The sequence below is a fragment of the Boleophthalmus pectinirostris genome, unplaced genomic scaffold (genome assembly GCF_026225935.1).
Source record: "Boleophthalmus pectinirostris isolate CB_2022bp ecotype Guang Dong unplaced genomic scaffold, ASM2622593v1 HiC_scaffold_10, whole genome shotgun sequence".
Classification (NCBI taxonomy): Eukaryota; Metazoa; Chordata; class Actinopteri; order Gobiiformes; family Gobiidae; genus Boleophthalmus; species Boleophthalmus pectinirostris.
In genome coordinates, this window is record NW_026570971.1 from 35,773,327 (window position 1) to 35,797,519 (window position 24,193).

The window sequence follows — 24,193 nt, forward strand, 5'->3', positions numbered from 1 at the left end:
TCATGAGTGATAAGACGTAGGCAGACATTCGGATGGTTTTATTCCTCATGTTTGTCCCTTATCTTTTAAATGGCGTGCAGGAGGAGATAGCATCTTTACATGTTAGTGCATCTGCACACTCTATAAGGCCATAAAGGTTTCACGGTGCATTAACAGTAAACTGTAAATCTCTTATCCTAATGTAGTCATCGAAATGTTGTGGGGGGAGTCCTGTTTCAGTTCAGATACCAGTTTGCTGCAGCTTTCAGTTCAGATATGACACTGTATTTTATTATATTCAACATTATTATAAGAATTTTACTGCTGGTAACGGAGATTTAAGTAAAAATGTTGAAAGAAATCTGTAATCTTAACAAACACAAATGATAATAATATCATCATTTGTTAGGAACTGGCTCCACTAACTTGTCATGTTGAGCTTAAAAGTGCACAGAATGTCTGTTTTTCTAGGTATTTTTGACACATAAAACCTCCTGTAATTGAATGAATGTAAAGTAGAGCTGTTTAATGTCACACTTTGGAACATTCCAGGCAAAACAATGACATATTCATGGAAACAAGCAGATGAAGGACCCTCTACCAGAAAAGTTACACAAGTCTTAATGTAAATTCACCTGGAAACACTCACACTCATATTTTTAGGGTTGAATAATGGCTCCACTTTCTGAAGCTGTTGTGGAAAAATCATTAAACTTTTGTTTATTTCTCATGACAGAGAAGACGCTGAACTTTGTGCTCGTTTTTGTTTCATGCAGATAGGCTCAGAAATGACACAGATATGAACATAAACCAGGTCATACTAAAGCCACATTCTTTAGGTTTAATTACTGGACATTGTGGTGTTTCAGGTTCATTTGATTTTTTGATAAGTGATGTTATTAGGTTATTTTTCTCAGACCAAGAGTTTGTTTTCATCCCTGACAGTTCGTTCTGCTCCCTGCTCTTCCTCAGAGTCTCATGATGTTTCTGTGACGTGTCGCTGAGCTCATTTAAACAGGTTTTGACCACTAATGATCAGTCCAACCTGTCAGGGATGAAAACAAACTCTTGATTTGAAAAAATAACCTAATAATATAAATTGTGGTGTCTTTCTGTGTGGAGTTTGCATGTTCTACCTGTGGGTGTGAGTGGGTTTTTGTCCATCAAACATGACCAGGAGCTGTATGGTACTGTACTGATGTCTGCTATACTCCAGTGGAAATGAAAGATTATTGATCAAATATAATAATAGAAGTAACTTTTCCTGCGTAGTGTTGTCATGATACAAAAATTTTACATTTGATTTGGATCCTAAGGAATAGACTTGATACTCAATACTGATTTTGATACCACAATGATAATAAAACTCTTTTTTTTAGACAATATACTGTGATTTTCCACATAAAACACTTAATGGTCAGTGGTGCAGTGGGTTCATGTTGGTCCATGTGTGGATATTAATCTATGTGCTCTTCTCTTTGTTCTCATCCAGCTCAAGATGAAGGAAAGATCATTTCTGTTCCGTGACTTTTTTAGTTTCGATACCTGTGGAAAATGAGGATCTAGTTTCGATAATAGCTTTAGTATCGATTAGGATCTATGTTTGGATAGTTTTGCCAAGCCTACACTTGCCAAAAAGTAAAATTGTGGGCTGCTTCCTTTAAGTCTTTATCCAAATCCTCTCTTGCTCCTCGTCAGGGAAATCTGTTCTCTGCATCTGACGGGTGCTGCAGCCTCTCCAGCGCTGTGTGGCCGCAGTGCAGCACCCACAGACCAGCTCCACATCTGGACCTGGTCTTGATCAGGATTTGAGCTGGAGGATTTGACCTACTGTACGTGATGCTGGGAAACAATTTGCAAACTCCACACAGAAGGGCCAGGGAATCGAACCTAGAGCTTTCCTGCTGTGAGGCGTGACTGCAGCTCCAAAGTCTAACACACTTTACAGGATTATATTCTGATCTGTGTTCTAATGTAGTTTCCTCATCACAAACACACCTTCAGTTCTTCTCTCTAACAAATATTCCACTGTATGATGTCATGCAGTAATACAGGAAGTTCTCCATTCACTAGAATCATTTGGATCATTTCAGTCCTGGACTTGCTGATCTCTACTGAACTAAAGGTTAAAAGCAGCTGTTAACTTGAAAACCACCACTTCATGACATCACAATGTGGAACAGAGCATTTTGAGCTCTGGAGATGAAGACAGACTAAATAAGAAGTATAAAGTGTTACTCAAACATGTGGGAATGAAATAAAACAGTGTTCTAACACAGTTTAAAAGTTCACAAGAGTCAGTGTGGTGTAACATACAGGATCTATAAAGATACAGTGTGTAACATTTGAGATGTTATTACTTTAATGTTCCACAGTAAATGGATCTATGTGGCATTTATTGTCATATTTTCTTCATGAGAGCGAGGTCCCCTCTCCACACACCTGGAATTTCACCTAATGACATCACCTCCTCATCTCCATGGAGAGTGTGACCAGACGTCCCTGTGTCCCCGGGACAGTCCCAGTTTTGAGCCCTGTGTCCCCTGTCCCAGCAGATTTATCCAGAACCAGTGATTTGTCCCAGTTTTATACAAGAAATGTCCCAGGTGTCCCTATTTTTGACCAATCTGATCCTGCCAACAGTAAAGAGAGACATACACTGTCATCTGTTCAGTAAAATACAGAAAATCTGCTTAAAAACGACCAAAACACAAAGAGAATGTGACTATAGTGACTCATGTTGGTTGTGAATGGTCTCTGCACTCACTCGAGTCACTGTTTTATTCTTACCAGGAGTCCCAGTTTTTGATTTTGAAAATCTGGTCACTCTGTCCATGGATAAGTTTAATACAACACTGTGGAATGTTCTCTGTACGACACTAACATCTGCATGGAGACGAGCATGTGCTGTACCCTCCACCTGAAAAGTTACACAGTGCAGCTTTAAACCTGGAGCCTCAGTAGTCAGTGTGTGTGTGTATCTGTGTGTGTGTGAGCGTGTGTGTGTGTGCGTGTGCGTGTGTTTAGGTTCATTAGACCAGCAGCTCAGTTTCACTTCATGTTATGCCTCTCCATCATTTCACACACTCAGCCCAATGCTCGATCTCTCCCCGGGTGAGTGTCCCCGGCCCCCCGCTGCCTCGCTCCTCCGCTGGGTCACACCACCGCGGATTAGTCGGTGCTCGAGTCCCCAGCGCGAGGGCCGCGAGCAGCAATCATGACAAGTTGAGCAGCTTCCAACATCATTAATTATTGACTCATCTTGTAGCACATCACGGCCAGGAATGCGTCAATCCTCTATACATAATTCAACCAAATGTGACGCTGCGTGCACGCGAAGAGGCGAACCACGACGAGGCCGAGTCCATCAACTGTCCAAAGACGCGCGGCTGATGTACGGGGGTCTCCGAGCTCCATCAATGCAGCAGCGGCAGGCAGGGGGAGGCTGGACACTGCACTGCGATCGGGCCTTCACAACAAACGCCACAAAAGCCAAATCCGTTGCGTTTCTCCTCCGCTCGTTACGCGTTCAACATTTCACCCGTTTTTTTTTGTTTTTTTTTTAACAATTCCGCGCGCGTAACAGAAGCGCCGCGATCCAAACCGTGCCCAAAACGCAGCGGTGTGGAATGACCTTGAGGAGAAACACATTTTGCAGGAAGAAGACAGATTATTCTCACAGCCCAGTACGCGACAATCACGCAACTGCGGCGTTTTGAGCCCAAACGAGCGCTGTGGGTGACACCGCGACAGACGCACACGCACACGCTCCAACGCCAGGCTCATATACCGACATATGGTTTTATTTGGACGCTTTGGGGCGAATGACACGCGGGTTAAAGCCGCGGAGAGGCGCGGGGAGATGGAGAGGAGAGGTGCAAGCGCGCTCTAGTCTGTGCATAATATGGGCAACACTGCATTCCGATGGAAACGACGCAGTGGCCAAATCCAACCACAGCGCCACGATCACAACCGCAAAAGCATCAGCCAATTTACCGCAGAGACGTCAACGAACGCGCTCGACATGCGGTTTTTTCATTACCTTTCAGCTTGTTTCCAGGCAAAACTGAAATGCTTTACGGTCTATGCGCAGGTGCCAGAACGTGAGCTGTGAAACGGGCAAAAATGTGAAGAATGTCCACAGATGCAGTGACAGCGGCGTGAGCACGAGTGGATGAGTCTTACCTGGTCGTGTGGCGTTTCTCGGTTCGCAGATTTACACGCGAGGTGCGCTGTGGAGAAAAATGGGAAACCTGCGTCAAAGGCTCGCACACTTACGGCGCTCGCCTCCTGCTTCGTGGCACTAAAACCAGTCGCGCGTGCGGTGGTTTGTTTTTTCGTAAATAGAGAAGATGGTAGAGACGTGGCAGGTGAGAAGGTCTGAAACGTGTCTTTTTGTTCCTTTTTTCCTTTTTTTTTTTCTGCGACTAAAGCGGTGGTCGCGTTTAGACTGACCCGCGCGGTGCTGCCTTCATCCCGAGGAGGAGGAGGGAGAGGGAGGGGGGAGGGATGGAGAGGAGAGGGAGGGAGGGGGGGGACGGAGGGAGTGGTTTTATAATCAATGCTTGGGAGTATTGGACCGTAGAGAGGCGCAGTTCAGGTTAGAGGAGAGTGGATGGTCCTGCGGTGCAATATGAGGCTTCAGTTACAGCTTCTCTCCCACATGCAGTAAATAACACCTCTCATACATAACATTCTGTATTTTTAAGACGATTCAAGTCCACATTAAGATTTAAAAACCCATATCTAAATTAGGCAATGTCACGCTATTTAATACTAGCCTGATTCATCAGACGGTTTCACTTTGTAGAAACCGTCTGACCTCACAGTGTTAGGATTCATTCACTCGACGGTAGGCAGGGACTTTTCATCATTTAACCAATCACTGTTATTTGGTCGTGATGTATGTAAAGCTCCACTAACAGGGATAACTGGTATATTAAGATTTTCCTAAATCCCGTAGGAAGAAGGACAATAACGTCTTAACCCTTGATAAAATTCACCAAACATTCTCTTTGTTCTGGATTTAAATCCTCGATCTCAGGAAACATTGATAATACAGAATGTCTGATTCTTCTCTGATTGGCTGCTGCCTGAACTCGCACTTCCGGGGTTTTTGTAAATGGTCTAGTGGAGACATGTCAAACTCAGGCCCAGGGGCCAAATTTGGCCCATGATATAATTATTTTTGGCCCTCTGTATTAGAACTGGCCGCCAACTACAGATCAACTATAGAGACATGATTTATTTAAAATGTTGTTATTATTTTATATTCTGCTTGTTCTGGATTCAATGTTTAAGCAAAACTATTATTAAACATTTATTTGAATAAGAAAAGGTTGAACATTACAGACCTCAAAAGAAGAGAAAACATGCAGATAGTGTTGAAATGTTTCTATAAATATTTAGTTTGGCCCACGAATTAATCCCAGTTGTTAATTTTGGCCCTTTGTGAATTTGCATTTGACACTCCTGCTCTATTGTATTCTGATTCCTGATCTAGTCACTGGAGAGAAATGAAGTTAAGTGGAGGCTAATTTAATAAGACTTAGATAATGAAACGTGAACACTTATTTCTATTTTTTTCAGCTATGATTTCTGGGGATGTAACGGCATCCAAATCTCTCGGTACGATATTCAAGATATGCATCTTACAGTACAATATTTATTATATTTTGTGGAGGCAAACAAAATTGTTAACAAAAGTGAACCTGCTCCTTTTTCCTTTTAAAATGCCCGGATGAGCCTTTGGTACTTTTAAAGAGCAAAGAATTATGTTTGAAAAGTGCCTAAGAACTGTGACTTCATCATGTAATCTGTACTGAAACAGCAAAGGATCATGGTCTATGTAGTCCCCTCTGTTTTTCGATTTAGTCTTTGCTTTTCACTGAACTGTATTGAATCGATTTGAAATATATCGTATCGAATCCTACTGAATCGAAAGCACACTGTTTTAAAAAGCGTATCGTATCGACCTATGTATCAAGTATCGACAACATCTTAATGATACTCAGCCCCAATGGCATTAAACCTTTCTATCTCCATGGAGACCAAACCAGACCAAGTTACAGGTCAGATCTTTCGAGAGGCGACCCCACTCACAGTCACAATGTCTGATTTTCTAGGTATTTTTGACACATAAAACCACCTTTAATTAAATAAATGCAAGCTAGAGCTGTTTAATGTCACACTGTGGAACATTCCAGGCAGAGCAGTGACATCTCCATGGAAACAAGAAGGTGAAGGACCCTCAAGAAAAGTTACACAAGTCCTAAAGTATTCTGGAAACACTCATACTCACATTTTTAGGGTTGAATAATGGCTCCACTTACTGAAGGTGTTGAGAAAAAATCATTTGACTTTTGTTTATTTCACGTGACAGAGAAGACGCTGAACTTTGTGCTCGTTTTTGTTTCATGCAGATAGGCTCAGAAATGACACAGATATGAACATAAACCAGGTCAAACAAAAGCCACATTCTTCAGGTTTAATTGCTGAACATTGTGGTGTCTTTCTGTGTGGAGTTTACATGTTCTACCTGTGGGTGTGTGGGTTTTTCTCCATCCAACAGGACCAGGAGCTGTGTGGTACTGTACTGATGTCTGCTATACCCCGGTGGAACTGAAGGATTATTGATCAAATATTGTAACAAACAGAAACAAGCAGTTACACCATGCACCTTAAACGAAAAGTTGTCAAAAAAAGCTTTTGGGTCTTGTTGTTCACACACATGGCCACTAGATGGAGTTGTGAGCCTCTGCACTTTATCAGAGCCTGATCTCTGGAGTTTATTTGTGCCTGGTTAGTGCTGGGATGGGAGACCGCTGGGAAGACCGTGTACCACCTCGCACTTGTCACACAAACAGACCTGGAGTTGTGTTTTGTTTCATTCACACATGTTTAACACACAAACCCTGAACATTTAGGCTCAGTTTTTCTCTCAAACAGGTGTTCCACCTTGTGATGTCATGTGGTAATACAGGAAGTGTTCCACTGTGTTTTTAAACTCCATTCACCTTCACTGGAATCATTTGGGTGATTTCAGACCCAGTGTTCTATCGATTTGAGCTCCCAAGGCAGAAGTGGAGTAACAAGTGTTTTGGTTTTATTTTCTGTTTGTTGAGTTAAACATCGACGTGTGTGTGTTGGATTTGCAGCAGAAAACCTAAACTAGGTGATTGAACAGTTTGGATTTAATATTTGATTTTATTGTTATTACATCCTCTTTTATTTTATTTTGTTTCCATGTTTAGAAAAGGTTGTGACTTTGTTTAGAAAGACGCTGCAGAAATAAAAGATCCCTATATTATAACAGGACATTCACACTGTGGCCTTGATATTTATTTAATGTAAAGATGTGAGTGTTTCCAGTCGTTTCTTTCTCTTCTATAGTGGAGTTTTCGTTTGAGATTCAGATATGGACCTGTGGACATGAACTCTACCCAAATTCATCTAAACGAGTGAATAATGTTTCTTGTACAGTGCACTGGAAAAAAACACAACAAAAACAAACACAACTATATCTAGGTTAGTAAAAATGACTTAAATTAAGAACATTTGACTTTACTTGAGTAGATTCAAGCTGAAAAGTAAAATGTCAGTGGAATAAGTGTGTTTTTCTTAATTCAAGCAACATTTGATTTTGTTTCTTATTTTAAGTGTAAAACAATTGGCAGATAATTTTACTTGTCAAGTGAAATTTACTCAAATCATGATAAAACTTTATTCAAGTCATCTTAACTTGACTAGATTTTGTTTCTTGTACAGTGGGACATTATTGGAGGATACATTTTCCTGTGGATGTGTGCTCTTTTAGTCAGTTTGTTTGGGCAGAACACAACTGTCCAAATGAACTACACACATTCACATAAATGAGTTTAGATTTGACATAAAAAGTGTGATCAGTGTGTGAACAACATCAAACCTATGACTCCAATCCAGACAAACATGTGTCACACCATGGAGGTCAGAGGTCAGGGTTTGACTTTATTGGATCTATACAACTGTAAATGGAAAAAAATTAATTAATTAATTAATTTTTCACTTATTTCAATGAGGAGAATTAATAGATGGCACTATCGATTTAGGCTGCGGGAGCTCATTTCGACGGGGCAGTCCATTTCCACAGAACACCTGAATTTCCAATCTCTTCTGAACTTAAGGTGAAAGGAGCTGTTCACTTGAAAACTACCATTAACTACTGGAGACAGAGTAATAATGTAGAGTTACTCAAACATGTGTGAATGAACCAAAACACAACTCCAGGTCTGTTTTTGACGAGGGAACATCATTGTAACATGGTTTAAAGCTCACAAGAATCAATTTTGTGTCACATAGGACCTTTAAATTCATTCTATTTGATTGTTTCTACACATTTCATTACCTTCCTCTCTTCACTTTGGGCCCTTGATTTGTTTTGTGTTGTCACTGGTCTCAGTAATCAGACCCCTCCATTACAGCTGTAAGAGGTCCCACAGGATCACTTCACTCCGTCGAAAAGAGTTAACCAAATCTGCCACACACACAACCTCAAATATCACATGATGAAATAGGTTTATAGACCTTTATTTAACCAGGAGATTCGGAATTTCATTTTCAGGGGACTCCTTCTGGCCCTGTACAGTTTTAGTGGTAGAGGACGCTGGAGCACACAGGGAGAACATGTAAACTCAGCGTAGAAAGGCCCCGTCCCAAACCCAGGATCTATACTCAATCTCACTACAAAACATTCCCACACACACATCACTGTTACTGGTACAAAATGCCCCTAAATGTGCTTAAGGGTCTGAAGTGTAATCCCAAAGCTGTGTTTAGGTTTGGTGTTTCCACGTCAGACCAGGACAGATCTGGGTCAGTCCTGTTCAATGATGTGTTAAAGCAGAATAAGGCTCCGAGCCAAACCCACAACAAAAGTCCAACCATTCAAATCAGATCCACGAGGTAATGTACACTATGAACACACAGGAGAGAGGAGCAGAGGGTCAGAAGAGCAGAGGGTCAGAGGAGCAGAGGGTCAGAAGAGCAGAGGGTCAGAGGAGCAGAGGAGAAGGTCAGAGGAGCAGAGGAGGGGGTTAGGGTCAGAGGAAGAGAGGGTCAGAGAACCAGAGAGAGTCAGAGGATGTAGAGAAGGGCAGAGGAGCAGAGGAGAGGGTCAGAAGAGGAGCAGAGGAGAAGGTTAGAGGAGCAGAGGAGAGGGTCAGAGAAGCAGAGGAGAGGGTCAGAGGAGCAGAGGAGAAGGTCAGAAGAACAGAGGAAAGGGTCAAAGAAGGAGCAGATGAGACGGTTAGAAGAGGAGGGGGTCAGAGGACCAGCGGAGAGGGTCAGAGGAGGAGCAGAAGACAGGGTCAGAGGAGGAGAGGATGTAGAGAAGGTCAGAGGAGCAGAGGATTGACTGGACAGACGTGTCTTGAATGATTTCTTACTTTAATAGTCACATACGTTACATTTGACACTTATCATTTACATCTCACAAACACAAATCAAACAGTAAATACATTTTATCTTAACCTTAGCACCAGCGTTGGATCAAGTACCTCCTGCTCGTCCACTGCAAAACTCCAATTTACATGAATTAAATCACTTGAATTCAGAAGATCTTGATTTCAGCTGTTTTCACGCGGGCAGCAGATGTGACATAACCGTGTAGAGGTAATTCTATTTACTCCATTACAACTGTTACCTAGCAACCACACAGTAAACAAGAGCCGCAGCTCGTCTCATTTACACCATCGTTATAATTATTTGACAAATAAAAATGAATGACAACCTTATTTCATTAAAGAGCTATTTTCTGATCTATGTTCTAATGTGGTTTCCTCATCAAAAACAGACCCGCAGTTGAGTTTTATTCACACAACACTGGAATTTCCAATCACTGCTAAACAAAAGGTACAGAAGATCATTTGTTTCATCAGAGTTTGAATTTTAAATGGCGTTAAATTTCTCACTTTGAATTTTTTAACTCTGAAAAAACATGTTTGAATTATTTTTAGTCTGAATGTCAGTTGAATAAACTTTAAGCGTATTTTCAGTTTTTTAAATTCAATATGTAAAAAAAAAATAAATACAAAATTCAAGAGTGTAAGTCAAAATTCAAAGTGTAAAATTTGCTGTGAAAAAAAATTTGCAGGAAAGATCCAAGATGCCAAGGCAGAAGCAATCGACCAAAAGTGAATCGATCTGAATGAGTAACAAGCAGGAAATGGTGCAGTGAAGCGATTTGATTGGTCAGAATCAGCCTCATTAAACACCATTAGTGTAAACTCCGCCCACAGACGAGAAGGACCAATAGGAAACAGCCTCCGTCCTCCTCACTCACACATGACCGATTGCTTCTGCTTTGGCACCTTGGATCTTTGCTACGAAATTTGAGGGCTTAAAAATATTAGAAAAAATAAAAAATAAATATAAAATATTATTATATTATTATAAAGCTGTATTTTGAATCTGAAACATATTGAAACTGTACACTTAAAATTTCAACAACTAGATTTCTAAATAAAAACAATTTAAATATATTTTTCCAGAGTGAAAATTTCAGCGATATTTAAAATTCTAAATCTGATGGAACAAGTTTTCTTCCACCATAAAGTCAAATGAGCTTCTAACTTGAAAACTACCTCTTCATGACATCACAAGGTGGAACAGAGCATTCTAAGCTTTGGAAATGTAGACAGATTAATAATGCAGAGTTACTCAAACATGTGAATGAAACAAAACCCAACTCCAGCTCTGTTTGTGAGGAGGGAACAACATTATAACACAAAAGAAATAAAAATAATAATAAAAACCTCTCATAAACGATTCTCAGCTGAAATCAAGACTAATATTCTGATTTCAAGTCTTTCAATTCATGAAAATCCTGTGTTTTTAGCAGAGAACTAAAGGCATGGCGTCAGCAGCATTCACTTACAAAGAGATTAAAAAAGAACAGTTATTATTATTTCTTATCTGTATATTTTTATAACATTTAAACAGCTTTTCTCAAGTGTGCGGAGCATTGGAGTCTATAGCGACAATGGGTTTATAAAATGTTGGCATTGCATACTGAGACGTAAATAGGAGCTAATGTCACAATACCTTTATATGTTTTCCTATGAAGCTACAGTACTTGGAGTCATTTAATACGTTTAGTAAAGTCAATATAAAAAAGACTATTTGAAATGGAATGCTCGAAATGAGGAAAAACAAAAGTACAAAAATGTCTATAAAATGCACCATTAGTTTGATTTAATTCAGTTTTTAAACCTGGATTAATCTAGGGCAAAACCTGGACTAAACCAGAACTAATCCAGGACTAAACCAGGACTAATCCAGGACTAAACCAGAACTAATCCAGGACTAATTCAGGACTAAACCAGAACTAATCCAGGACCAAACCAGGAGTAAACTAGAACTAAACCAGGAGTAAACCAAAAGTACAAAAAAACTAAAATAGAAAAAAAACTTAAAGTACAAAAATGTCTATAAAATGCACCATTATTTTCATTTAATTTACTTTTTAATCTTATTTAATAATATCTGTGAGCTTCAAGTAATACAAAATTAAGATCATTACTAATGCAGTAGCAATTAACAATTTAAAACTGATCTCTTTTTAAAATGGTAAACAGTTCTCAAAATGGCGTCCATAACAAGAAAACTGTATGTAACTGAATCCTGTGAAAACACTTAGGGTAGATTTAATTTTTAGACCCAGTAAAAGTCAGTTTAAAGATGTTTTAGCTAAAATAAATTGAAAAATGAATGGAAATCATTTGGCAAAAATCCGCCATCTTTGTTGTAAGCGTGCAAAACATCCAGAGATGCATTAGCCAGAGCTATAGAAAAAGTAAACAAGAGAACCGCGAAACAACCCCCAAAATGTCAAGTAGAGTAACAACTGCTAAATACATACAGAATGTTTTTATGTGGATGTTCACTTCAAGAATAGGATATTAAAGGGGCTGTACCCATTTTTTTCATGTAATAAAGTAAAACTTGTGTTGTCACTGTACAGATAGATTGTAAAAACAGCTTTTAGGTTGACTGCATCTAAATAGAATGTATTTATATCGGCCGCAAACCTGTTATTATTACTAGCAGGCCCGTCGACAGAAATCTGGGGGCCCAGGGCAAGAAGCCTTACATGGGCCCCCAAATTAATATAAATAAAAGAAAGAGGGTCTAAAACGTGGCCCCTTAAATCCCTGTTTCTTTTCTGGTGAAGGCTCTGTCAAACACTTCTCTCCATGGAGATAATATTACTTTGTCTGGAATGTTTCACAGTATGGCATTAAACCTTTTTATCTTCATAGAGACCAAATCAGACCAAGTTACAGGTCAGATCTGTGAAGAGGCGATCCCACTCACAGTCTGAATGTCTGTTTTTCTTGGTATTTTTGAGCGATAAAACCACATGTAAATGAATAAATGTAAAATAAATCTGTTTACAGGCTCCCACTCTTTGTCACTGACAAAATACAGCACCTACATGTGTAGAACTGATCAGACTTTTAGGGCTAAATATGAAATGCGAACTCTTTCCTCTCACCTTTTGGTTTGGGATTATAGTTTTTGAACATTCAAAATCCTGTTAGTGCATTTATTGTCGTCTCTTTTAAACAAAAGATGCAGACGTTCACAAATAATCAGAATAATCTCATGAGAACTGAACAGAACACTAGAGATAATAAAATTACATGACTTTTCCAAAATTTCATTGCATTTACAAAATTCCATAACTTTTCCAGGCCTGGAAAATGACTTTTTCAATTTCCATGACTTTTTCAGGATTTCCATGACCGTGGGAACCCAGTGTTTAACATCATAGTGTGGAACATTCCAGGCAGAACAATGACATCTCCATAAAAACAAGCAGGTGACGGACCCCCAACCGAAAAGTTACATAGTCCACCTGTAAAATGAACTTTCTGTTTTGTCTATTTTTTTTAAACGTTTTTAGTAAAAATAAAAGTACAGCGCCTTCAAAATCTCTGTTGGTTTAAGGTTAGGTTAAGTTAGAGTTGGGTGAGGTATGGCGAAACAATCCTTCTCTGTTTAAATGAGTGACGATGTAAACATGGGACTAGAAAATGTCATTCAGACTGGTCAGGTTCTTTGGCAAATCTGTTTCTAGTCATTATTAATTAGATCATTACAATTAAATCTACAATAATATGTTTGATAGTAATAAAAGTAGAACAAGTAGTGATATCTGAAACTTAGCACCAGAATCCTCATTATTTAAAACTTAAACAGACACAGAGCCAGACCAGTGTGAACAGACTAGTATAAATAAAATTAAAAAATAAAAACAGACTGATGTTGTCGTGTGTTGTCAGTAAAGTGAATAAATCAGAATTTGTTTTGCTTGAGTTTGTCGATGTGGTAACAGAGCTTCAGCGCTGGACCCAGTTTCAGACCAAGGTACTTCATGATCATGTCGCTCTTCAGCAGCAGCAGCGCGTTTCCATCGATCTCCTGCAACAAAATAAAACATAAAAACATAGAACAAAACCAGGACAGAAACCAGCACTAATCCAGGACTGATCCAGGACTAATCCAGGACTGATCCAGGACTAATCCAGGACTAAACAAGGACTAAACTAAACCAGGAGTGAATCAGGACTAAACCAGGACTAAACCAGCACCAAACCAGGCGTAAACTAAACCAGAACTAAACCTGGACTAATCCTGGACTAAACCTGGACTAAACCTGGACTAAACCTGGACTGAACCTGGAGTAAACCTGGACTGAACCAGGACTAAACCAGGACTAATCCTGGACTAAACCTGGACTAAACCTGGACTGAACCTGGACTAAACCTGGACTGAACTAGGACTAAACCAGGACTAAACCAGCACCAAACCAGGCGTAAACTAAACCAGAACTAAACCTGGACTAATCCTGGACTAATCCTGGAATAAACCTGGACTAAACCTGGAATAAACCTGGACTGAACCAGGACTAAACTAAACCAGGAGTAAATCTGGACTAAACCAGAACTAAACCAGGACCAAGCCAAGAGTAAACTAGGACTAAACCAGGAGTAAACCAGGACTAAATTAAACCAGGATGAACTTGGACTAATCCTGGACTAAACCAGGATTTAACTAAACCAGGAGTAAACTGGGAGTAAACCTGGACAACACTAGGATTTAACCAGGACTTAATCAGGAATAAATCAGGATAAAACAGAACTAGAGAAGAATGAAACTACCACTAAAAAAGGGCCAAAGCAGGACTAAGTAAGGACTAAAGCAGATGAAGTCTCACTAGAGTCCAAGTGTTCTGTTAAAGTCTAAATGTTAGTGTGAGTTACATGTTTCCTGAAGAGCTCTGCGTGGGGGCCCAGAGCCTGCGGGTCTGCGTCTCTGATGAACCACACCACATCCTCCACGCTCCAGGACGAAGGCTCCCGACTCAGGGCCCGGGGCTCCTGAGGCTCTGAGGGGCCACTGTACACACCTGAAAACACACACGCACATTAAAGAGGCACTGTGGAACTTTTCTGTGGGGAGGTCTGCCTACTGCTGTCTCCATGGAGATGTTACTGCTTTACACGCATGTCCCACAGTACTACATTAATGTGGTACTATAAAAGTATTTTGGATTAAGCAAGGCTCATTTAACTAGAACTAAACCAGGATAAAACAGAACTAGACAAGAGTTAAACCAGGACTAAACCAGGACTAAACCAGAACTAAACCAGAACTAAACCAGGACTAAACCAGGACTAAACCAGGATTAACCAGTATAAAACAGGACTAGGCAAGAAGAAGAAGTAAAAAACAAAACAAAACAGAAGTAGACAAGAAGTAAAAATCCACAGTGCATTAAAGCTGAAGAACCAACTTTTTAAAATGAAATGAGTAAAGTTTGTTCCCCTCCAGAACATGTGTTGTAAAAGCAGAACTTTGTGACAAAAATCAGACCACGACAGACCACAGCTAATTAGGCAACATGCTCTTTGTTGCAATCCTAAGAAAGAGGCGTGTGCGTCCCTGGATGAGTTTGTGAGAGATACAGGAAGTTAGACTGCAGTAAAAATCTACTTCCTCCTTTGCTGGCTTGAAAGTCAGGTACCACAGATGTAAACATACCAGCCATTTTAGAAATAACATGCTTTTTATACGAATGTGGCTTTATAAATATATAAATATAAATATATTGTTTTTGCATTTTTACTGTGAGTGGGCTCTTTCCACAGATCTGATCTGTAACTTGGCCTGGATAACCTGACCTGTGTCTCTCTCTCTCTTCTGCTCCTTCTCTCCTCTCTCTCCCTCCCTCTCTCTGTTTCTCTCTGTCGTCCTTTCACCCCCTCCCTCTCTTCTCTCTCACTCCCTCCCTCTCTTTCTCGCTCACTGTCTTCCTCTCTCCTATCTCTCTCCCACCATCCCTCCCTCCCTTTCTCTCTCTGTCTCCCTCTCCCCCCGGCCCCCTCTCGTTCACCTCTCTCCCCATCCCTCTCTATCTCTCCCACTCCCCTTTCTCCCTCTCTCCACTGTTCCCATTTCCCTTCCTCCCTCTCTCTCTACCCCTCTCCCTCCGTTCACCCTCTCTCTCTCACCGCTCCTGTTCCCGTCGCTGAAGGTGTTGGGGCTGGAGGAGGGCTGTCTGCAGGTGTTGATGGAGCTGTTGTTGAACTGCTGTGATCTGAAGCCGTAGGCGGGTTTGGGGGAGAAGGAGGAGCCAATGGAGCTGAAGGCAGAGTCCCCGGGGTCCACAGAGTATCTCTTCCCCTCTGGAGGCTCTGAGCGGTACTCCTCCTGAAGAGACGCCTCTGTGCACGAGAGGGAAAAGTACAGTTTAACAGGTGATTTCAAACAGAGGAGAGGGGCCAGTATAACTCTACGAAATACAAATATTCACTTTTGTTTAGCTGCTGCCAGAAATGTCACGTTAAACTTTATTTCATGTGGACAGGCTCAGTAATTACAGAGATATGAAGCATAAACCAGGTCAACAAATCTGTTACACAGATACAGATACACACAACTTCACCTGAACAATCTAACCTGTCCTCCAGATTTGATTTGATTTTTTTCTGTTCAATTAATTTGGAAGAAGGATGAAACTAAAGCTACAAGGTCTAAGATACACAAGATTTTTTTTTCTTTAAAAAGAAAGGAATTTCTATTTTCTAAATAGTCGTCGCGTTTGCTTTTGTACCACCTCAGATTGTGATTTTGAAATATTGTGAAGCCCTAAAAAGAATTTGATAATTCATACAGTAAAGATTGAGTAGGATGTTTGATCAAACAGATAAACTATTATAAAAAATACAGTCTGATTGATAAAGTAAACTATTATAATGTTACTGTCAGAGTATTGATTAAATAAACCATGGTACTGTCTGAGTATTGATCAAATGCACTAATAGGTTTACCGTCTGAGTATGCGGCTGGAGCGCTGTGCTGGGCGCTGTGCTGGGCGCTGTGCTGGGCGCTGTGCTGGGCGCTGTGCTGAGCAATGGGCGTGTCACTGAACAGGTTTTCACAGTGAAGACTTCGACAGAGTTTCTTGAGGAAGCGCAGCACGTAGTCAATGCTGTTGACCACAGGGAGGCTGAGCAGGTGCTGCTTCCCATCGAACGTGGCTTCAAAAGAACAACACCAACAATTAGACTTTAAACTCTGACAACAGCGGAGCCAAAGCAGGCGCTAACTGCAGAAGAGCAGTGACAATGTGAGAGGGAAAGAGGCTACAGCACTCAACCACCAACCCAGAGGTTGGAGGATCGATTCCCAATTGGACCAGGTTCTGTGGATGTGTCTTTAGGCAAGGCACTTTTCCTAGTATAAAGTGAGAGATTGGTGGTGGTGCAGATAATTGGCCTTACTTCCATCAGTCTGCCCCAGGGCAGCTGTGGTTTTAGGACCTCTTAGCTTATCACCATTGTGTGGTGGAGGTGTCTGTTTGGATCCTTGATACTCGGCCATTGTATTTGTTTTATTTTGTCAGTTGAGGACTAAAAGGCACAAAGTTGTAACTAAACTTTGTAGAATCATTGTTTTTCATCAGTTCATTTTTATTACATTTGTTTCTGCTCTTCGTGCTTGTTGTGTCCTTGGTCAGACCTGATATCTTCTCTCCTCCGTAGCCTTGTGTGAGGAGAGTAAAGACGTTCTTCTGTTGGAAGGCGCTGTCGATGCAGCCCTGTACGGCCTGCTGCAGCACCACAGAGGGCCGGTCCGGGCCAAAGTGGTCCGGGAGCAGGTGGATCTTCTTCCGGTCCAGGTTTGGTCCAGTATTGGCCTGTTTGTTGATGTAGATGCACACTAGAGACATGGAGGAGATGGATAATGAGATACCACAATAGCAACATAAAAACTGGCAATGCAATGAGATAATTTTATAACTTATATTTTCCACAGAGGGAAGCCTATTGTACATGTTTTTACTGGTAAAATGTGTCCCTCTATGTCCCCTCCCTGTCTCCCTCTCTAACCTCTGAGGATCTGTGGCGAAGCGGAGTGGGGACTGACCTGTGAGGACCTGTGGCGTGGCGGAGTGGGGCACGGTGGCGGCGTCCTGGGGGATGGAGCTCATGTCAGGTTCTGGGGTGCTGCTTGGAGGAGAAATGGCCAAAGGAGTCATCACCATTCGCGGCTTCAGCTAAAGAAACCAGGAAAAGACAGAAAGACAGCTTCATTTGGATGGACTCACGAGGATCTACAGCAAGGTCTGATGTACGAGCACACACACATAAAACATTCATGTATTTGAGCTGAATGTGTCTTGCCTCAGAGCATATATACTGTAAAAGCAGCTCTTCAAGTCAAATAAGTCTCTACTGTGTGTGGTGTTATTATTATTCTTCATTGCTGGCGTGCTAGTTGTTGTGAACATTACTGTGAAAGCAAAAGCTCAAACTGCTGAAAGTTGCAAACTGCTCTCATAAACTCATCGTAATGAATAATTACGATATAATAAGTGAGGAAAAAAGTCTGGACCAGTGCAGGTCATTTACAAAGAAGTACAGTGGAGGATATATTTAATCTGATGATTTTGTAGATTTGTCCACTGACAAAAGAAATGATCAGTCTGTCATTTTAATGTAGATTTATTTTAACATTGAGACATAAAATATCAAAAATCCAGAAAATATCTTGAAAGAAAATGTGTAAAGTGATTTGCATTTCATTGAGTGAAGTAAGTATCTGAACCCTCGAGTCAAAAAAGACTGCACTTGGTGGCAAAAACCTGCAGGATTTTACTCCACTGCAGCGTAAAGTGTTACCATTAGTTTTCTTAGTGACTGTGGTCCCAGCTCCTTGAGATCATTGACTAGCTCCTCCTGTGGAGTTCTAGGCTGATTTCTCACTGTTCTCATGATCACTGAAACCCCACGAGGTGAGATCTCGTGTGGGGGGCCCCAGACCGAGGTCGACTGATGCTCATTTTGTATTAAATTTTCCAACAAGTGCACTAGCAGTTGTCTCTTTAACACCAGCTTCAGGGTGATGGTTTTGTCGCCTGTTCCAGCCTTGAGCAGGTCCATAGTCTTGTCCCTGACGTCCTTTGACAGCTCTTTGGTCTTTCCGTTGGTGGAGAGTTTGGAGTCTGATGGACTGACTGATTCTGTGGACACGTGTCTTTTCTACAGGTGACTTGTTCAAACCGGAGTCTAATTCAGGTGATTAGGAAAGTCTAACTGGTCTGTGAGGGGCAGAACACTTAATGGTTGGCGGATCAAGTGCTTATTTCACACAATGAAATGCAAATCAACTGTAATATATTTTCTATAAAGTGATTCTCTTTTTAATATTCTATCTCTCAATGTTAAAATAAACGTAGCATTAACAGACAGACTGTTCTTTTCTTTGTCAGTGGACAAACCCACAAAAATCAGCAACTGATCAAATACTTATTTCCTCCACTGTACTTCTGTTTTTCATGTTTTTACTAAACTAAACTAGGACTTAACCTGGAACTAAAGATGGACTAGACCAGGACTAAACAAGGACCAAAACAAGACCAAACCAGATCTGTATTAAAATGGGCTCAAACCAAGACCAAACAAGTACAAATGTGAACGCACCCTAAGAAAGCAAATGAAATCAAAGTAAAATAAAAAAAAAAAGTCAAATCAAATGGCGGAATAACATGTAACTGAAGATTTGCAATACTGGTACTACGAATGAGTCTGGTGAAGATGGACAAACTTTAGAAACATAGGGGAGAAACTGTTCTGGATTACCTCCTGATGACATCATGCAGTGACAACAAATCATTTAGGCTGAAACTAAACTAAATGAGGATGTTGGCACAATGGTCTGTCTGATGTGAGAATATGATCATATTTCTACACATTAAACCAGGACTAAACAAGGACTCACCTAAGCAAATTCTTAATAATGTAATTTACTTAAACAATGTAAAGAAGAAATAATACTCAATGTCAGAAAAAGCTCTAACAGTAATTAAATAAATAAGAAGACCTGAAAGATATAGTTTATAGTTGAGTCCTAGTTTTATGTTCTTTATTTACAGCTGAGCGTTCCTGCTTCAGACACGTGGGTTTTTCAGTGTGTGCGACTGCAGCAGATGTTAAGTCTCTTTGCGTTACACTGGGGTCCCACAAAATCTGACGGGCACGGAGCCGCCAAGTCTGCATGCATTTTTAAACACAAGAGCAAGAACTGAACCAGGACTGAACCAGGACTAAAACAGGACTGAGCAAAGACTGATCCAGAACTGAACCAGGACTGAACCAGGACTGAGCAAGGACTGAACAAGGACTAAACCAGGATTAAACCAGGACACATCCCCCTCCCATCCTTTCTCTCCCTTCTCTCATCATCAACATCAGTCTTTTTAAATTCTGACCTTGAACTCCTCTTGGACACTTTGAGCATGTGAGAACCTAATCATAATTCTAAACAGGCCCAAACTGGGACAGAACCAGGACCAAACCAGGACAGAACCAGGACTAAACAAGGACTGAACCAGGACAGAACAAAGAGGGAACTAAGACTGAACCAAGACCGAACCAGAACCAAACCAGGACTGAACAAAGAAGGAACCAAGTCTGAACCAGACCTGAACTAGGACTAAACCAGATCTGAACGAGGACTATACCAGACTAAACCAGGACTAAACTCGGACTGAACCAGGACTAAACTGGGTCTAAACCAGGACTGATCTCTGAAGCTGAGCAGGGTCGGACCTGCTCAGTCCTTAGATGCGCAGTGTTGTGTCCTTAGGCAAGACACTTCATCCAGCTTGTTCACAGTGGTGTACGAGAGAGAGAGAGAGTGTGTGAGGGCAAATACAGGACAACAAACAGAAACTGGCCGATGGCAACGGACGTGGCGTGTGTTTACGGCATGTTTACCTCACATGCATTTCACTTTAAAAACAACCAATGTGAACAGAGCTACAAACACCATGCTTCACACCACACCATCTCAATCTACAGGCCAATCATATTTAACACAGATGTGAGCAGCTCAAATTAATATTGCTAAATGCAGATTTCTTATTTTTAAAGACAGAAAAACCAGCTACAGCATCTTTAACTTGCACTGTCCCCAACACATTAAAAGGCCCATAGGAGCTATTTTCTGATCAGTTCTAATGTCATTTCCTCATCACAAACAGACCTGGAGTTGTGTTTTGTTTCATTCAGACATGTTTAACACACAAACCCTGCACATTGAGGCTGAGTTATTCTCTCAGACAGAAAACACTCTATTCTACCTTGTGATGTCATGTGGTAATAGAGGAGCTGTGTTTTTAAACACCACACACTTTCAGTAAAATCATTTGGATCATTTCAGCCCTGGATTTGCCAATCTTTGCTCAACAAACAGTAAAAGGTGCTGTTCACTTGACAACTATCACTACATGACATCACAAGGTGGAACAGAACATTTGGAGCTTTTGAGATGTAGACAGACTAATAATAAAGGGTTACTCAAACATGTGTGAAAGGTTCGAAGCTCACAAGAGTAAATGTAGTGTGATGTTTAACCTCCTAGGAGCTGAGCTCTTGATTTCCACATATGATTTAAAAAACATTCATTTTATGTTTTAATCATTTTGATGGAACACAATAAAGTCACAACTGAATAATGATTTGCAACTATTTATGAAGTGCCTGAACAACCCAAAATGTGTTGGACATATATGTGCACATATGTGGACGCCAGGCCCATGGAGGTTACAAACACGGAAGAGCAATTCAAGGAAAAGTGTGGTCTAATGTAAATGACAGATTTAATACATAAAAGGACTCAAGCAAGAATTTAACAAACTCCAACACCAGGTTCATTTTGGATGAGAAAACATTATAACATGGACAGATGCAGCAAACTGTCCACTTAGCATTTCCAGCCCCAGCAGATTTCCTCTCTCCCTCACCTCAGCACTCACCTTGAACCCAGGCTTGCGTCCCCTCTTCTTGGGCACTTTGATGGGGGGCAGGGAGTCGGGGTAGCGGTTGGCGAAGTCCATTTTGACCAGGTTCCGGAGGAGGGGGGGCCTTCCTCTCTTTCGGCCCGGGATCTTGCCGGTCTGAGCGGGCATGAACGAGGAGGGGGCTACGGCAGACTGCATATCACTACTGTCCTTCTGAGCCGAGGCCGGGACACTCATCTGGAGCTGGAGACAAAAGAAAGGTTCAAACTCTGACAGAAGTGATGTCACGATATTAAAATCTCAAACTCAAGTTCAATACTAAGAAATAGACTCGATACTCAGTACTGAGTCTGATACCACAATGACTGACCCAGGACTAAAACAGGACTAAAACAGGACTGAACCAAGACTAAACCGAGACTAAAACTGGACTGAGCAAGAACTGAACCAGGACTGAATCAGGACTGAACCAGGACTAAAACAACTGAACGAAGCCTGAAACAAGATTAAACCAGAACTAAAAGAGGACTGAACCAGGACTAAACCAGGACTAAAAGAGGACTAAAACAACTAAAACAATAAAGATTCAAACTATGAGACTAGTGTTGTCATGATATAAAGATTTCAAACTCGATTTTGATACTAAGTAATAGACTTGATGCTCAATACTGATTCTTGACAAAAATTAATATAATTTTTTTTTTTGTCACCATATCGATAACATTTGAAGTTCAAGTCAAGAACAAATGTGAATGGACCATAAATTTACCACAAAATGCAAATTATATCCTTGTTTGGAAGGAACGGAGTCGCCTCAACACGTCAGACCTGTAACTCCAAACTTGGCCTGGTGCCTTCATCTGCTTGTCTCCATGGTAACAGCTGAGTGTAATGCCTGGCCGCGGAACATTCAAGGCAAAGCAATAACATCACCATGCAGACAAGCAGGTAGAAAAGTTACTTCACCTTTCAGTTATTACTAAAACATGTAAATCTTTGTCTGTTTTAATGTATTCACAGTTTAACATCAAATTAGACAGAACATTTTGCAGTAACAGGTAGAAAACTCCTTTTCTAGAAGTATACTAACTTATTTTAATGTTTAATCAGGAATCGGATAACGGTTATTTTAAGGAGACACTGTTCCTGTTAGAGTTGGTTTAAGGTAAATAGTTTTTTTAATGTGTTTTGTACCTGCCCAAGGACTGCAGATGGAAAGGAGCTTGCAGCTAAATCTGGCACAGAGTGTCTTTTCTCTCTGAGATGACTGTTTTCTGTTCACTGTCCTTGTTTTAAATACATACAATAAAATATTGAGAGATCAATATTCACAGAGTGCTTCACTGAGTAAAAATAATACAAACTTAAAATGTATTCATTTCCAAACATTACACTAACATGGTTCTTCATGTAACTATCTAAAATATTATTTATTTATCACAAAATACAAATTGTAATAGGTTCAATCCAGGTTATAGTGAATCTGATCTTAGAATAGTCAGAACACACACACGATCAAATGACTGCATGCCTCGTGTCAAATTCTACACTACATAAAAAATCCATGATCATATTACAGTGAGTATAAAGAGAGATGCTTGGTTCAAACTATGGGAAACAATGGCTTGGCAGCAGCTGACAGTAAAATAGACTGCAGTATGATATAGTGCAATGCGGTTCAGAAGCAATTTATAGCAGCAAAGCCACCTACAGTTTCACTACAACAACACAACAACACTGAAAACACGCACTGTCATTGAAAACAGCGAATAAATACAATCAATGCAATTAAGTGGTGACTACCTGAATAATTATGCACACCCTCGTATTGTTTTAAAGCCTCCGTGCAAGAGTAAAGGTGAAGCAAAGGTGCAAAAACAGCTTACGATGCGGTTTCAGGCAATGCAATCTAGTTTTTAGTGTCTATTTTGGACATGGCAATCTCTCTTCATATGTTGTAATCATGCAGGCTGCAGACTCCTCATTAACCTAATGCATTCAGCAGTGTGTGTGGCAGCAAAGCGAAGGGAGGAGGGGGGCTAGACTTCACCATAGCTACACTGTACACGAATTACTTCTGCAATTACAGATTTATAGCCATTTTTTGCACATGATCTTTCACGAAACGAGCCAGATGAGTTAAGCGTGCGGAGCTACCCGGTGCAAAAAAACATGAAACCGCTGCTACTGCATGCTAACATCACAATACACAGCACTGTAGACAAAATAAACCAAAAATAAAACGTGCACAATTAATAATATTCGCTTTTAATGCACGGACCGTCTTAAATAAATACAAAAAAAACGCCCTACCTGTGTTTCCTCGTGATTTTTGATTTATTTAGCAGCCGTCCAGATGTTAAAAATGCAAGAGGAAGCGTGCATAAGATATTATTGTATGCGCGCTGTAAGCTAACGCTGTAGACAGGCGGTAGGTAGCGGTAGGGTCGCGTCAAAGCGGCGCTACGTACTCACCATCCAAAATAAACACGAACCGGAGCGATATCCCTGCCGCTGCCGCCTCTGCCGCGTCTGCCGCGTCTGCTGCCCGGGATTTCCGCTTTATTTCGCAGCCTCCAGGTGTAGAAATGTCAAGGCAAACCGCGGCTACGAACGCGCGTGTGTGTGGCTAGCGCAGACAGTCAGCGGTGTGTGCGCGGCGTGCTGTAACTGCTCGAGGCGTACGGAGGGCGGCGTGTGTGCGGTAAGGGAGCGGTGTGTATTAGCGCAAACAGCGGCGTGTGTGCGTCGTGTGTGCGGTGCTTTTTTCTGGACGGAGACAGAGGCAGAGAAGAGGAGGGCTCCGCTGTTGTCATGGCAACAAGCCTGTAAGCTGCTCGGAACGATGAACGGGGCCGTGTTTTG

At 41.0% G+C, this 24,193-nt stretch overlaps 1 protein-coding gene across 1 annotated transcript; it reads right to left on the bottom strand.

Annotated features, from left to right (window-relative positions):
* Positions 1-13,314: 13,314 nt before the first annotated feature.
* On the bottom strand, positions 13,315-21,429 carry LOC110156342 (sex comb on midleg-like protein 4). Its single transcript, XM_055160431.1, has 7 exons — positions 21,344-21,429; positions 17,452-17,581; positions 17,044-17,244; positions 16,341-16,562; positions 15,534-15,746; positions 14,283-14,428; positions 13,315-13,440 (listed from the first exon to the last, which is right to left on the bottom strand). Exons 1-7 carry the CDS (start codon positions 21,422-21,424, stop codon positions 13,315-13,317), a joined length of 1,119 nt encoding a protein of 372 aa, XP_055016406.1. The 5' UTR covers positions 21,425-21,429.
* Between the last annotated feature and the right edge of the window lie 2,764 nt (positions 21,430-24,193).

Excerpts from the sequence above, each read along its gene's own strand:
- LOC110156342 (XM_055160431.1), bottom strand. The coding sequence starts at position 21,424 with ATGGACTTCGCCAACCGCTACCCCGACTCCCTGCCCCCCATCAAAGTG. Across the intron at positions 16,563-17,043 it reads CGGAGGAGAGAAGATATCAG|CCACGTTCGATGGGAAGCAG; the intron begins GTCTGACCAAGG and ends GTTCTTTTGAAG. Across the intron at positions 15,747-16,340 it reads CTCAGACGGTAAACCTATTA|AGGCGTCTCTTCAGGAGGAG; the intron begins GTGCATTTGATC and ends TCTCGTGCACAG.